Source organism: Vigna radiata, unplaced genomic scaffold, assembly GCF_000741045.1.
Source record: "Vigna radiata var. radiata cultivar VC1973A unplaced genomic scaffold, Vradiata_ver6 scaffold_7, whole genome shotgun sequence".
NCBI lineage: Eukaryota > Viridiplantae > Streptophyta > Magnoliopsida > Fabales > Fabaceae > Vigna > Vigna radiata.
This window is the reverse complement of record NW_014543262.1, coordinates 70,001-85,586: the sequence shown is the minus strand read 5'-3', so window position 1 is coordinate 85,586 and position 15,586 is coordinate 70,001. Positions and strand designations below refer to the sequence as shown.

Genomic DNA, 15,586 nt, shown 5'->3' with positions numbered 1-15,586 from the left:
GTTGATATTTTATCAATCATTCAACTCACTTTAAGATGAATGGGGTGACAAAAAGAATGACAGAAGGTCTTTACCCTGACCCTTTGGGTCGTAGAAGGGAAGATTAACCCCATGGTGAAGTAGGTCGAATTACTCTTGTTTACGACTCTACATAGCATAAATAATATCATGGGTGCATACCTTCAGCAAAGTCGATGTCAGTATCAGATCCAAATAATTTAGTAGAAAGGTCAAATTGTTATATGAACATATTTGATGGGTTGTTGTGAATGTTGATCCATGATTTGTTATATTAAATTATGATATGTTAATTTCTTTGTATACTAACTTACTCTTACTTTTATGTTGTCTATTTGTTTGTACTATAATCTCTTTGACAATGATTACCATTTAGTGTGAGCAGAAGATGTCATATGTGATAGCCTGCCTTTGATAGAGCTGAAGGATATCGTCAAATAATACATGGGAGTGAGTATATAAACATATATATAGATGTGAATACATGGATGTTTTGTATAACTATAAATGCTTTGTGTTTAGAAGGTTTTTTAAATATGTTTTTTTATTGATATAGTTATTACTTTGAATAACCGTAAATTACATGTTTTCTTAGCTATGTACTATGTAATATCAAAATATATAATATTTCTTTTAATAATTACTCTATTAAATGGGTTATTACATTTTTTTGTTCAGAAGTTAGTTTGTTAGAGGATATGTTATTATCCTTTTATGATTTTTAATTACTTTTTCATATAATAAAACTAAATTTAGAAAAAATATATTTTAGTTTTATGTCTTAAAATAATATTTAAAAAATAATATAAAATGATTAATAATACAAAGTATTTACATTGTCATATAAAAATATCATATAATAGTTTTATCTTAAAAATCTGTCCATGAAAAATTATATTTATCAACATTATATTAAATCATTATATAAATATTTTTATTATTAAATATTCTTCATACTTTATTATATAAAAATTAAACTACTATTATTTAATGAAGATTAGCATAAATCATATATAGATATAATTTTATAAAAAAATTTAAATAACACTTAAGTATGTTTTTAGTTTCTAAATGCAAAGCTGGAATTAGTTTATGTTCAAAATTTTGATATATTTTAGTCTTTTAATTTTATAAATGAACGAAAATAGTTCTTTTAGTCAACAATATTGATTTTTTTATATATTAAACTGTTATTTAAGTTAAAATGCATGAAACGGTATAAATAACTCAAAAACAAATATCACTTGACACGTAAATAAAATTATGAAATTAAGTTAAAATGATTATATTTATTTATTTTTAAAGTTTGAAAATAAAAAAATTACATCAAAGTTTCATACAAGAATGAGTTTTAATTTTGTTTTAAAATTTAAAAACTAAAAATATATTTAACATTTTAAATTATTCTATTCATTTCAAAATAAATTAAAAGATTGTACTAATAGTTCATTTCAAAAATTTAGTAATTATAAAGATTTTATTTCTTAATACTATAAATTTTGTTTTATATTTACTTAATTCATTTTTTACTCTAATTTTAAATTCTTAAAGTTTGTGACTTTAATAAGATGAAAACAAAAAGTTAAAACTAACATACTAATTATCTTTAAATATACTAATGTATTTATATTGTAATTAGATGAGTTTAAATATATATATATATATATATATATATATATATATATATATATATATATAAATATATATTTGTACATAGTTCATTTCAAAGGTTTAGTAATAAAAAAAGATCATATTTTTTAATATTATAAATTTTATTTTATATTTACTTAATTAATCTTTTACTCTAATTATAAATTATTAAAGGTGGTTAAAGTTTGTGACTTTAATAAGATCCAAAGAAAAAGTTAACACTAAAAAATTAATTATCTTTAAATATACTACTAGATTTATATTATAATTAGAAGAGTTTATATATATATATATATATATATATATATATATATATATATATATATATATATATTGATAAGATCAGTGTAATAAAAATACTAAATAAGTATAAAAGAAATATTAGATAAAAATAACTATTCTATCATTTTGTGATTTTTAATTATTTGGCTATTTAATAAAATAAATTTTTGAAAAAAACATATTTTACTTTTATTTCTTAAAATAATATTATTTAAAGAATAATATATATTTATTGATAATACAATATTATTTAGATTCTAATATAAAATGAATTGTAATGTAATAATCTATTATAATATAAGAAAAAGAAGATCAAAGTATATTTACCTTATTACTTATTTTGTTGACAAGTGTCTTAAAAAGTTGGTTTCTAGCACATTACTAAACTACATTTTCATTTGTATTTATTTTTGCGTCAAATGTCCATAAAGAGGTTATTTATTCTTTTATCTATTTATTTTATTTTTAACTTAATTTATCCTAAAAATAAAAAATTTATACAATTATTTCATTTTTAATATTTCTATACTATTTTTTTATTGTTACTGTTATGTTTTTGGAATTTCTAATTACTTCATAGTTTAATAAGTTATTAAAAAATATTTATTAGATAACTTTAACAAGACAAAAATAATATTATAAAAAAATATATTTGAAAAATTATTTTATTATTCATCTTTATTTTGTTGACCTATGTACTAAAAGTTAACTTTTTAGTATGATTTTTCTATACTACTTTTGTCTTTCTTAATATTTCTATATTTTTTCTCATTTTTAATTCTATGCTTTTATAATCTCTAATTACTACATCATTTAATAAATTATTTAGAATATTTATTATATGAGTTTAAGAAGAAATAACATACAATATTAAACAAAAATAATCAAGATACTAGAAAATTTACCTTATTATCTATCTTTATTTTGTAGACAAGTATGAATAATTGATTAAATGAATAAAGAAAAAATATTAAATGAATTTCTAGATATATAGTCTAACAATACAATTAGACGAGTCATTCATATATTGGTTGGATGACTCAAACAATATACATTAGACAAATCTTTTTACAAACAAATTATACAAGTCTATATTAATATACATTAGAACAATTTATTCATTTACTGATAAGATGAATATCACAATACACATTATACGAGTTTATTCATACATAAATTAAATTAGTAGAGAAAAACATTAGGCGTCTCTAACAATACACATTAGATGGGTCTCTTCATACACTGATAGACGAGTGTATAAGTCATTTCATATATTGATTAGATGAGTCTAAAAATACACATTAGACAAGTTTGTTTGTACGTTAATTAGACCATTAGACTAATTTGTTTATATACATATTAGATAAGTTTATTAAAACAAATTTAACTACTCTATCCATTCTCTAATTAAATGAGTCTTATAATATGCATTAGACAAGTTTGCTCATATATTGAGTAGACGAGTCTAACAATACACATTAAAAAAGTTTGTCCATACACTATTTAGACGAGTTTAACAATACATATTTGATGACTTTGTCAATGTATTGATTAGACAAATTTAGCAATGCATTGATTAATATTTTTACCAAATCTACTCTACATATTTATCTACATATACTTTATATTTTTATATCTACTCTATATTTTTGCAAATATTTTATTCTTTATATATTTTTACAAAATTTTCTGTTTAAATTTTTACATGCATATTAACTTTTTAAACTTATAAATGATTTTTCATATTAATTCTATTCATAACCAAATTATAAACTTAAAAATATTTAAAAAAATTTCTTGAAAGCTCTAAATTTCTTTAAAATTAGTAGAGACAATAAAAACAAAGGAAAGACTTTACTACTTACCAAAGAATCTGAATTACACGGGTATATACAAGAACAGAAAATAAAACTAACTATAAAACAAACAAACAGAAGAAAACTAACAAAATATATCCTAATAAAAACAGAGTCCATATATATATATGGAATGACTTCGTATTTGCATGATTAATTAATTGGGTATTTTATTATAAAATAAAGAAAGAGGTTGAAAAACGATGGGGAAACGAAATTTCACCCTTCAATAGAGAAAAAAAAATGAGATTTCACTTTTTAAATTAGGAATTGTAAGATGTAACAAAACAATATATAATGAATTTTTGTATTTAATGTATATATTTTATGTTTTTATTTTATTTTAATTATATTTTAAAATTACAAAAATGAATATAAACTACTTATATAATTATATATTAAGACGAATTGTACACACTTCATCAACACAGCATCATTACATCTTTCCACAACATATATATATATATATATATATATATATATATATATATATATATATATATATATATATATATATATATATATATATATATATATATATATATATATATATATATATATATATAACACCACTAATTATTATTTTGTTATTTTCTTTAAAAATATAGAGATATGGAGTAACTCTTTCCAACTAGTTTATATGATACGTGAATATGAATAAAACATTTTAATACTTAATCTAATAAAATAACCTTACACAAAATTTAAATTAAGTAAACTATGGCTGATGGCAACTTATAAAAATAGAGCTGAGAGACAATAATTTGATGTGAGAAAAACAGGTATAAGAAGAGACCCAATGAATGGAAGTTCATTTTAATTTAATATTTTATTTTTCTTTGATTAGCATGGTCACCAACTTTTTGTTTTTTCTCAACTAAGTTTATCTTCTTAATTACTTCTCTAACCTTCCATTAGGCCAACAACCTTTTCATCCAAAATTCTATGCCAAAAAATTGTTTTATATTATAATGTTTCTATTTCAATTTATGTTTTGTGAGAAACTCATACATTTTTTTGCAATATCTATTATGCATCACCTCTTAGCAAAAGTATGTCCAAGTTTGATGGAAAAAGTAAATGAATAACAAGACAAAAATATATAACCTAATATAAGTGATATAAATTGAACAAACCTTATAGTATATATCGATATACGATGATGTTTTTTTTTTCCACTCTTTAGGGTATTTTTCCACATAAGGTTGTCAAAATTACTTACTAGTTCTATAATATCATGTAAGACCAACTTTATGGAATAAACTAAAATTGTTATATAAAATATCATATAAGGGAAATTTGTAAAATAAGGTAGAACTTGGTGGGGTAGCCAAGAGTTTGGGGAAGAAAGAAAACCATGTTAAAGAAGAAACAAATATTTGATTTTCTTTGAGTCATTCATATTATTATATGAAATGTAAAAGCCAAGTAAGCCATCTTCACACTAGCTAGCAAGTAACCTACCAACACCTTGTAGAATTTAGATGATGATGATGATGATGTCATCCTATTACATTGAGATGGAATCCACATGTAAGATAATGTTGAAAAGAATGTACCCAAAACAAACTTTCTTTCTTCTTATTAAATGCATTTTACAAAAGAGGATATATTCTCTATCTTTTACTTGTGAATTTGTAAGATTGTTAATATAATGAATAAGAAAAACAATTATTTTTTCTTATACCCAAACTCAACTAAGGAAAAATAATTTTATTTAATTGGGTCGTCACACTTCACTCTCAAAAAGCATCTCCACCACTAATTAATACTTTATTATTATTAATTAGGAAACCGTTTTAAGTGCTTACACAAGGCACGTAATAACCTATTTATGATTAAACCTTCCATTATGAACATGTACACCACCACAACAAAAATGTATTAGTAACTGTTAATGATTCTTAATTAGTGTCTTATAGAATAATGTATTCCCAAATTCTCAAAATCTTCTACTTTTGTAAAGAGAACCATGTAATGTAGCATTGTTGGATTTGGGATACATTTACTTTCAATTTAACGAATCATATAAGAAAAAGATATGATTAAATTTATACACAAGTTACTTTTTACTTTTTATTGTACGCAAGGGTGGCTTAGTGAATTTTTAACTTTACAATCGAAACCTTCTTTTAAAACTAAAAACAATTAGATTATTTTACAGTTTCATAAAGTTAAAAAAATAAATGTAATTTAAAGTTGGAGTTTCGGAGATTCCAATGTTGCGAGTTGCATTCTCGTACCCTTAGTCAATTCTATTTGTGTACGAAACAAAAACGATTGAACCAATGAAAGACAAGACGATAAATAAATGGAGATTAAGACAATGTAGTGATGGTGTTTGTTTGTTACGTGGACTTCTTCAAAACAAACAAAAGTTGGAAATAGATGCCATTAGCACAACCAAACAATCCCCAACATCACGAACATCACGATTAATGGCGTCCACACTTTCAACAACACATGTATGTGGGAAAATGGCCTCTTACTTTCTTTTCAAACACACCTAAATTCATTGCCACCAACCTTATAAAAATATCTAAATTGTAAAATAAAACAATACTTTTTTTCTTAAGTATAAATACAAAATAAACTTATTTTATACGGTATGTATGTATAAACGAGAAGAGATCGATGTGATATAAAAAACAAAAAACGAAAATAGTAATTCTCGTGCAAAACAAGGTTACTGTTGAAAAGTATTAATATTAATATATAATTATTTATATTAGAGAGGAAAAAAGTAAAAGAAAAAGGTGTTACACGTGTTTGGAGAAAAAGGTACTATGAACTTGGGTGACAATCTAGTTATCTAGATGCAAAGAGGTTGTTCCACTTTTCAATCTCCTCCTCCTTATCAAGTTTTCTGATTCCACCAAACCAGCTAAGCATTGAAACTTGTTCCTCGTACCTGTTTCTGTTCAACACTGATCTTTTATTTCTACTATATGCTGGATATTGCTTGAATTCTACTACTAAATTGTCTGCAACAGAGTTAAACATTGCACCAATCAATATCATATTTGACCCCTCTATAGCAGATAAACAACTTTTCAAGTATATATAAGAAGGCTAAATATATGTACATCAAAATTAATTAAGTTCACAAAAACATTATTCTAAATTACAACGAAATTCATTTGTATACTTTAGCATTTAAGAAACTTCTGAGGTGAATCTTGCTTACCATCATATTGGCAGCGGCAATGATTCACATTCTGGTTGCATGTTTCCAGATGACCAATTACAGCATAGCACCAATCTATATTACTCATTCAAAATAGTAAAAAAATTAATTACAAAGAATAAGTAATATTTAATAATTTGTTAAACATGGTCAAATTCTTAATGAAAATTATAGAAGAATGATAGGGGGTAAATTTAGTGTTGAAAATTTAAGTATGAGTCTAAATTTTACATTAGATAGAAATGAGAAAGTAGAACATTATATAAAGGTGCATTAATCCATTGCCTTAAAGTTTTTGGTAGAGAATCATGTCAATCCTTTATATGATTAAACTCAGATGTTATTAGTACCTGTGTAATCCAAAATTCTGTTCCAAAAATGGAGAGCTTTTCGCTTAACCCATGATATCTACCAATGTCCATTTTTCTTCTATCTCAACCAATTTTTATCGCTGAGTTTGACCTTTTTGAAAAATCAAATTAAAGAAATATTTTATCTCACAAAAATTATGGGATATTGTTTAGTATGGTTATACAAAACCAGATAATATTATCACTGTGTGAGAACACGAGCAGAAGAAGTTAGAAGATTCTGAACAAAAGAATCTCCAAGTATTGTTTGTTCTTGAACAAGCTATGGAAGAAACTATCGTTAGGAGGATCGTGATGTAGAAACTGCAAAAAAATGCATGAGATATTTTGGATCTAAAAAGAGAACTCGAGACCATTAGAATAAGGAATATGAGACCATAGAAGAATAATATAGAAGAATAAAAGAAATAGTTAATAAAATGAAAGTATATGGAAAAGAAATAAAGGAAAAAAAGATTGGTAGAAAAAAATTCTTATCACTCTTACAGAAAAATATGATTCCATTGCAGCTTCCATAAAAGCTTCCTTGGATCCATCTTCTTTATCGATAAATAAATTAGTTGGTCTCCTCAGAGCGCACGAAGCAAGATTAAATAGTCGTGTTGATATACAAATTCAATTGAAAAAAAAAAATTCCAATCCAAGTTCAAATTACAGTAAAAAAAATAAAGAACATAAAGAAAATAAAAATGATGGAGAATATTCTAGAAGCACAAATTCTATAAATTCCTTTGAAAACAAGAAAGATAAATACCTTTCCTGTGGAATTTGCAATCAGTCGTGCAAAATAAGACTGTTGGCATCGTGGAAATCCAATATATCATTATTACAATAAATTTGGTCATCTCGAAAAGTATTGTTTTAATAAAAATAAACGTAAAACAAACTTTATTAAAGAACATAATCTTGATTACTATAATTTATGGTAATAAAGAATCTTCTAGAAAAAAAGGAAGTTGATACTTGGATAATGAATGCAACAATTATGTGGTCAAAGATAAAACAATTTTCAAAGGTATTGATACATTTGTCAATGTCAAAGTTAATGAAGTGGTTATATAACATGCTGATTATGAAATGATCATTACTAAACACTTCTGTGTAGAGTGAAACACGGATTCTTTGTGACCTATTTTAATTCAATATTATATTATTATCTCTTATACTACTTTTGAGAATTGAAGTGAATAAATAGAACCATGCCATTCTATTTTGACAATTGTAAATACTCTATGTTAAATTTGTGTTGCACACTAATTGCTTGAGAAAAATAGAAAAGAGTTTCTTTGATCGTGAGTTTTGTTGTCTAATTAAACTTGAATTGCAAGAGTTGTCGAGTGTCATACAAGTTTAATGAGAAAATAATATCTAGACTTTCCACTTTAGTACTTATATGATTTGGTACACTTTGCAATATTGTAACAAGTATTGGTCAAATGATGTTCTTTTGACTTTGAGAAAGATACATGCAAAATTTATGATAGTAGAAGGTTAAAAGTTGGTGAAGTAAAAATAATATAAGCTTTCCCATAAGCTTGGAACTAATATTGCCATGAAGGCAAAAGTTTATGACTTATGGCTTTGTTATAGGAGATTTGGCCGCTTAAACACACATGCCTTAAAGCTTCTATATCAGAAAAATACGACGATAAATCTTCCATGATTAAAGGAGAATAATGAATTATGTGAAGAATATCTCCTTAGCAAACATCAATTCCCATTCTCGATTGACAAAACATGGAGAGCAAAAGACTTATTGGAGTTTATATCCTCAACGATATTTATAAACAAATGAGGGCACCTTCATATCACAACAACAGGTATCTCATCATCTTCATTAATGACTTCTCTAGAATGACATTGGTATATTTCTTAAAGGCAAAGTCATGAGTATTTAGAATATTGAAGAAATTCAAGGCCCTTGTCAAGAAGCAAAGTAGAAAACAAATAAAAGTATTTAGAAGTGATTGTGGCAAGGAGTGTACTTCTCACAAGTTTGACAATTTCTATGAAGATAAAGGCATAAAGTGACAACTTACAGTCTCATATACTCCACACAAAATTGGTGTGTCAGAAAGAAAGAATCACACAATCATGGAGATGGCGAAATCGATGCTGAACGAGAAAGGACTACCAAATACGTTATGGCTGAAATAGTTTGCACTGCAATCTACCTACTCAACAAATGTTCTACTAAAGCAGTTCAGGATAAGACTCCAATTGAAGCTTGGAGCGGGAAGAAACCATTAGCTAAACATCTAAGAGTATTTGGATTTGTTTGTTATGTTCACATTGACCAAAAGAGACACAAACTAGAAGACAAGGTCGAGTCTATAATTTTCAAATAAAGAAGCTAAGTATTAGTAAAGGCTTTAAAGTAGATGAAAACGCTACTTAGAACTAGGAAGAAGAGCAAACTGAGAGGAAGACGATATACATGCCTATCAATCAATCAATTCAAGATCAAGAAGAATCATCACCTAAATCCATTTTGAAACGAGTCAGATCACTGACAGACATATATGAATCTTTCAACTTGGCTATACTAGAGCCTAAAAGCTTTGAAGAGGCCACAAAACAAGAAGAATGGGTTAAGGAAATGGAGGAAGAGATAAAGATAATAGAGAAAAGCAACACTTGGGAGCTAGTAGATTGTCCAAAAGATAAAGTTATTATTAGAGTTAAATGACTCTTCAAGACAAAATTAAATCACGATGGTACCATAAAAAAATACAAGGCAATGTTGGTAATTAAGGGTTCTTCACAATAACTAGGAGTTAACTACAATGAGACATTTTCTCTAATCACATGACTAGACACAATAAGATCTGTAATAGCTCTTGCAACAAAAAATGGATGGAACATTTACCAATTAGACGTTAAGTTTGCATTCCTCAATGGTTTCCTTGAAAAAGAGATCTATAAAGACCAACCACCAAAATTTGTGATTAAAGGCCAAGAAGGTAAATTGCTAACATTGAAAAAAACTTTAGAGTTATCTAATTTCCATCAAGAAAGAATATTAAAATGTAATGTAAATTCTATAACAATGAAAAAAAACCTAAGATAAGAGGTAAACATCTAGAACATTCTACCACATTTTCTAGAATAATCATGTGAATGAAACGTGGTTTATAAATATCTATGTACACTAACATTTGAATAACACAACTATAAAATATACTTTTTTTCAACTACTACTTTCATATTGTATTATCTCCATATTTTCTTTATTCTATCAATTTTTTTTCGTGATCTCAAAATACTGAATAAAAAATAATGATAAGTTAACATTGAGGATACGAAGTGTTAAAATAATCTATTAATTACTTACAAAAAGGGGATTCTTTGCGCTTTTTCATCTGAATCTCAATTTGATCTCCTGGTTTCAAATCATTCATACAGTTAGACATATGAACCTCCCTTGGAGAAGTATCAGTTGGTGGTGATCTCAACATATCCCACTCAATATTTTGTTCAGTCATTCGCCAGCCACAAGTTTGAGACCTGTAAACAGATCAACATATTAAGCTATCATTGCATTTCTTTTTATTTTTATACATTTCAGAATTAAGCTATGTTAAAGAAAAGAAAAACTATCTGTTATCTCAAACACTTTTTCTTATAATAATTACACGAACTTTCTTGTATACCAAAATGAACAAGTCTCAATCTAGATCACGAGAGAGTCTTTAAGAGAATCATTAAAATATTGGAGAATAATTGTCAGAAAGAGGGTAGAAAACGTTTCTTTAAGGAAAAATGATTATTACTTTTACTCCAAACTAAACAAACATCGTCAGCTATTATTCTCAAGGATTGAACTTTACCTTGCTTTGAAGGTGTCTCTTTTAGAGTCATAGCTGACTATGACATCATAACAGAATAGCTTTGAAGTCTACATGCATGGTATATAACCATTAATTATTGTTACCCTATGCACTAGGAAAAACACACACACATATTATAGCAATTATGATTAGTTAGGGTTACCTTGTACATTTGAGCAGGAAACCAGAAGCGACCACTTTCAAGACAGATATACAAAGCCATTTTTGAAGAATGTTTAAACAAAGTAATGAAGTCAATGAAATTTTCCAAATAAGAATGAAAGTTTAGGAAAGGCCAAACACCAGTGAAAGAGCCACAAGATCCACTCTGATTCTGGTGAAGTGAGAAGATGATTTGAGTGTTTGCAATTTTTGTTGTGTGCCACTGCCATTCTTGGTAAACAGCTTCACCAAGCAGGCTACCCCATTTCTGGTTGATTAGTTTCTCCCACAAAGCATCAGTTCTGGTTTTGTCCCTCAAACTGGTACACACTTGTGCCACTCTAAACAAATCCTGTGCTGAAAGGCACTCAAGAATGCAATCCAAGGTCCACTCAGGCAAATCTAAGAGAGAATAAACTTTGCAATCGTTTTGCTTCTCCAGTTTTGATACACAGTTCTTCTCAGATGACATTTTGGTTTGCTGAAAACTTAAAAGATACCAAAATTGGAAGATTTTGGTTTAGTAGCTTCCACCATACAAACCCCAGAATTGGATGAAAGGAAGCAACAATTAAAAACGAAGTAAAATATGATTAAAATTGACACACAGAAAGTAATTTTTTCAAGTGTAAAGACTAGCTAGGTCATGAATTCCGAGGCACCTTGAATGCACCGTTAGAAGTTTTCGATGGTTTCTATGTCATTTTTCATTTTCTATTATTCATCCATGGTTCTGTGGTTGGTTGGTCTTCTTGACTTTTAGTTAAAACAAAAAGAAAGTTTGTCTTTCTAGTTCGATAGGTAAATGGTCCAATTATGACTGTAATTTCTTCCCTTAAGTGAAATTCATATCATTTATAATTTTAAAATTGATAATTAAATGTTTTTAATAGAACATCTTTTCTAATTTTTAAATAAAAATTTACATTTTTCTATGTCTATACCTATATAGAAAGGAATTTTTTTATTTTGGTGTTTACATTTGTTTTTTTAATTTTAACTTTTAAATATTTTTTAAAATTAAAATAACTATTTTATTAATTTTACTTATTAAATTATTATTTTCTTTGAATTTAAGTGTTTTTATTTACTTGAATATTTTGTAAAATTTAATATTTTTTACCATTAAATATTTTAATTTTTAAATTATTGATTGATTTATCATATTTATTGTTATAAGAAAAGAAAGGATAAAAACTATATATCTTATTTAATAAAAAAAATACAATTGAAATATATAATTATTTAAAATAATATAAAAACAGAATATAAATATAAAAAAATATAAATATATAAATATAAATACATAAAAAAATAAATTAAATCCAATATTTATTATTCAATGAATAATTTCGTTACCTTATAAATTATACTGATGCCTTGCGAATCCTGTTGTGACTGATGATACTAAATATTATAAAAGTGCAGTTAGAAGAAGAAAAATAATGCAGCTCCTTCTCTCGTGTTTTATTTAATAGAATGAGTATTCATTTAACTGTTTATGTTGTATCCATGTCAGCGTATAAGCATATCTTTGCCACCCTAACTTGTGTGGGATCTTGAGTAAGGTATTATGAAATATTTGATGATTAGTTATACATCAAATATATCGATTAGAGTTAACAGAGATATTAACAGATATTAATTGATTAGATTGTCTTACACTTTATAAATAGGTAAAATATTTTTTTTGTTTCAGTTTTGGTTGGTAACATTCGAAATGGTCTCCATTTGTTTTTTTTGCTCACTTTAGTCCTAAAAACGTAATTTGTGTTCAATTTAATTCTTTTTCTATTCAATATAGTCCTAAAGAACGTAATTTATGTTCAATTTAGTCTTTGTTTGTGGTTCACGGAGTTTGTAAAAAGGACTAAATTGAACACAAATTATGTAAAAATGACTAAATTAAACACAAATTACGTTCTTTAGAAGTACAGTGAACAAAAAAGTAAAATGGGGACCATTCCGAATATTCCCAACCAAAACTAGGACCAAAAAAGGTATTATACCTTATAAATATATGATATTGATAATTAATTATTAGATTTAATTGTCTAAAAATATATTGTATTAATGGTTAATCAATAAACTTAACTACCACAAGTCCTATAAATATATTATTGATGTCGAGGCAAAGATACCTTCAACTATTCTAATCAAATAGAAACCTCTTATAAAAGATATCTCACTTGAGTACGAGAGTGTCTTCTACATATATCAACAACCTATCGGAACATATTACATTTTGAGCAGAACAAAAATGAAAAGACGATCTAACCTCAGACCAATTTAACCGAAAGAGCTATTATGCATGAATTGATCCATGCAGACATAGAGTTAATTAGATGCTAGAAAGTTGTTCCACCTTTTAATCTCGTTCGTTTACAAGTTTTCTGATTCCACCGAACCATCGAAGCCTTGAACCCTGTTCCTCACGTAGGTTTCTGTTCAGCACTGATCTTCTCCATCTACTTTGAGCATGATATTGCTTGAACTCCACAACTAACATGTCTGCAACACCAACATCTATAAAATTTAAAACAAAACATACTATAACAAAAATAACTTATACCAACAGAAACTCTTATAAAGTTCAAAATAATTATTGGATAAATTAGATACTATTTTATAAATTAAAAATTATTAATATTTAAAATAATATTTATTATTAATAAAAATTTATAATTAGTTGTAAATTAGTGTAAAAATTAATCTTGAATATTAATTATCAAAATTTTGAAATGAATCTTACCATTACATTGGCAGTGGCAATGAGTACTCGTATCTTCTTCACATGTTTCCAGATGACCAATTACAGCATACCACCAATCTACGACTCATTGAAAATTGAAGAAAGAAATGGATTACAAAAATGATTAATTATAACAAGTGCTTCTTGTGGAAGAAATTTTCTACGAGAATTTTTAAAATAGAAAAATATAAAAATAAATAAATACAATTTGTCATAACTTCAAATTAGGACATATAAAAGTTAAAAAAAAAATAATCGTGGGAAAAAGAATTCTACAAATTTGCTTATAATTTTATATTATGAAAAAATTAATTTTCTTTTTTCATATAAAGTTCTTTTTAAAAATTTCTCCCTAAATATTAATATACTGTTATGCTAAAAAGAACCTATATATACTCTTATAAATTTAAATGAAAATATGATGAGTCAATTAATTAATTACTTACTATAATGGGAATCTGTGCATCTTCTAATTTGAATCTCAATTTGATCTCCAGGTTTCAAATCATTCATACAGTTAGACATATGAAAAGCACTTGAAAAGCACTTGGAGAAGTTTCAACTGGTGACATTCTCAACCTATCCCATGGAACATTTCCTTCAATCATGTTCCACCCACATGTTGGAGACCTGTGAAATATAAACCATAAAACATTCCACAAACAGATCAATATATGAAAATTCTGATCTATCATTGCATGTGTTTTAGCTTTTTTTTTTCTTTATATCCTTAAAAACTTGTGTTAGATAAACTAATTTATTATAAATTAGTTTTATCTTTAGTGAGATAAAAGTTATATCTTCTCACCTCAAAAAAAAATGTATTTTAGACATAGAATTAAACATTAATAAATTATTTGATAATAATGAAATAATTGATGAAACAATAAATTTAACAAATAATAAATGAATAAGTTTTATATATATATATATATATATATATATATATATATATATATATATAAATTCAAAATGAAGATATATAGATAGAAGCAATTGATGATGAATTAGTGGAACCTTGTAAAGTTGAACAGGAAACCAGAAGCGGCCAGTCTCTAGACAGATATAGAAAGCCATTTTGGAAGAATTTTGAAAGAAAGTAATAAAGTGAGTGAAATTTTCCAAGTAAGAATGGAAGCTTAGAGAAGGCCAAACATCAGTAAAGAGGCTTTGTGTGTTTATTTTTGTTGTGTGCCACAGCCACTCTTGGTGAGCAACATCACCAACAAGGCTACTCCATTTCTGCTTGATTAGCTTCTCCCACAAAGCATCTGCTTTTGTTCCTCAAACTCCTGCACACTTGTGCCACTCTAAACAAATCCAATGGTGAAAGGCACTCCAGAATGCTATCCAAGCTCCACTCTGGCAAATCTAAGAGAGAATTGTTGGGTTATTGGGCTCCCTTCCTATGTGGAGAATAGGTCCAAATATTATGGTCCATTATGTCTCATTAGGTCAAAATGAGATGGGTCAGATTA

The 15,586-nt window shown here is 26.2% G+C and overlaps 1 protein-coding gene and 1 pseudogene across 1 annotated transcript; both read right to left on the bottom strand.

Moving 5' to 3' along the window:
* Window positions 1–6,554: 6,554 nt before the first annotated feature.
* On the bottom strand, window positions 6,555–11,828 carry LOC106753704 (F-box protein At2g41170-like). Its single transcript, XM_014635560.2, has 5 exons — window positions 11,358–11,828; window positions 11,195–11,262; window positions 10,699–10,871; window positions 6,994–7,068; window positions 6,555–6,790 (listed from the first exon to the last, which is right to left on the bottom strand). Exons 1-5 carry the CDS (start codon window positions 11,826–11,828, stop codon window positions 6,615–6,617), a joined length of 963 nt encoding a protein of 320 aa, XP_014491046.1. The 3' UTR covers window positions 6,555–6,614.
* Window positions 11,829–13,693: 1,865 nt separating this feature from the next.
* LOC106753703 lies at window positions 13,694–15,185 on the bottom strand (annotated as a pseudogene).
* Between the last annotated feature and the right edge of the window lie 401 nt (window positions 15,186–15,586).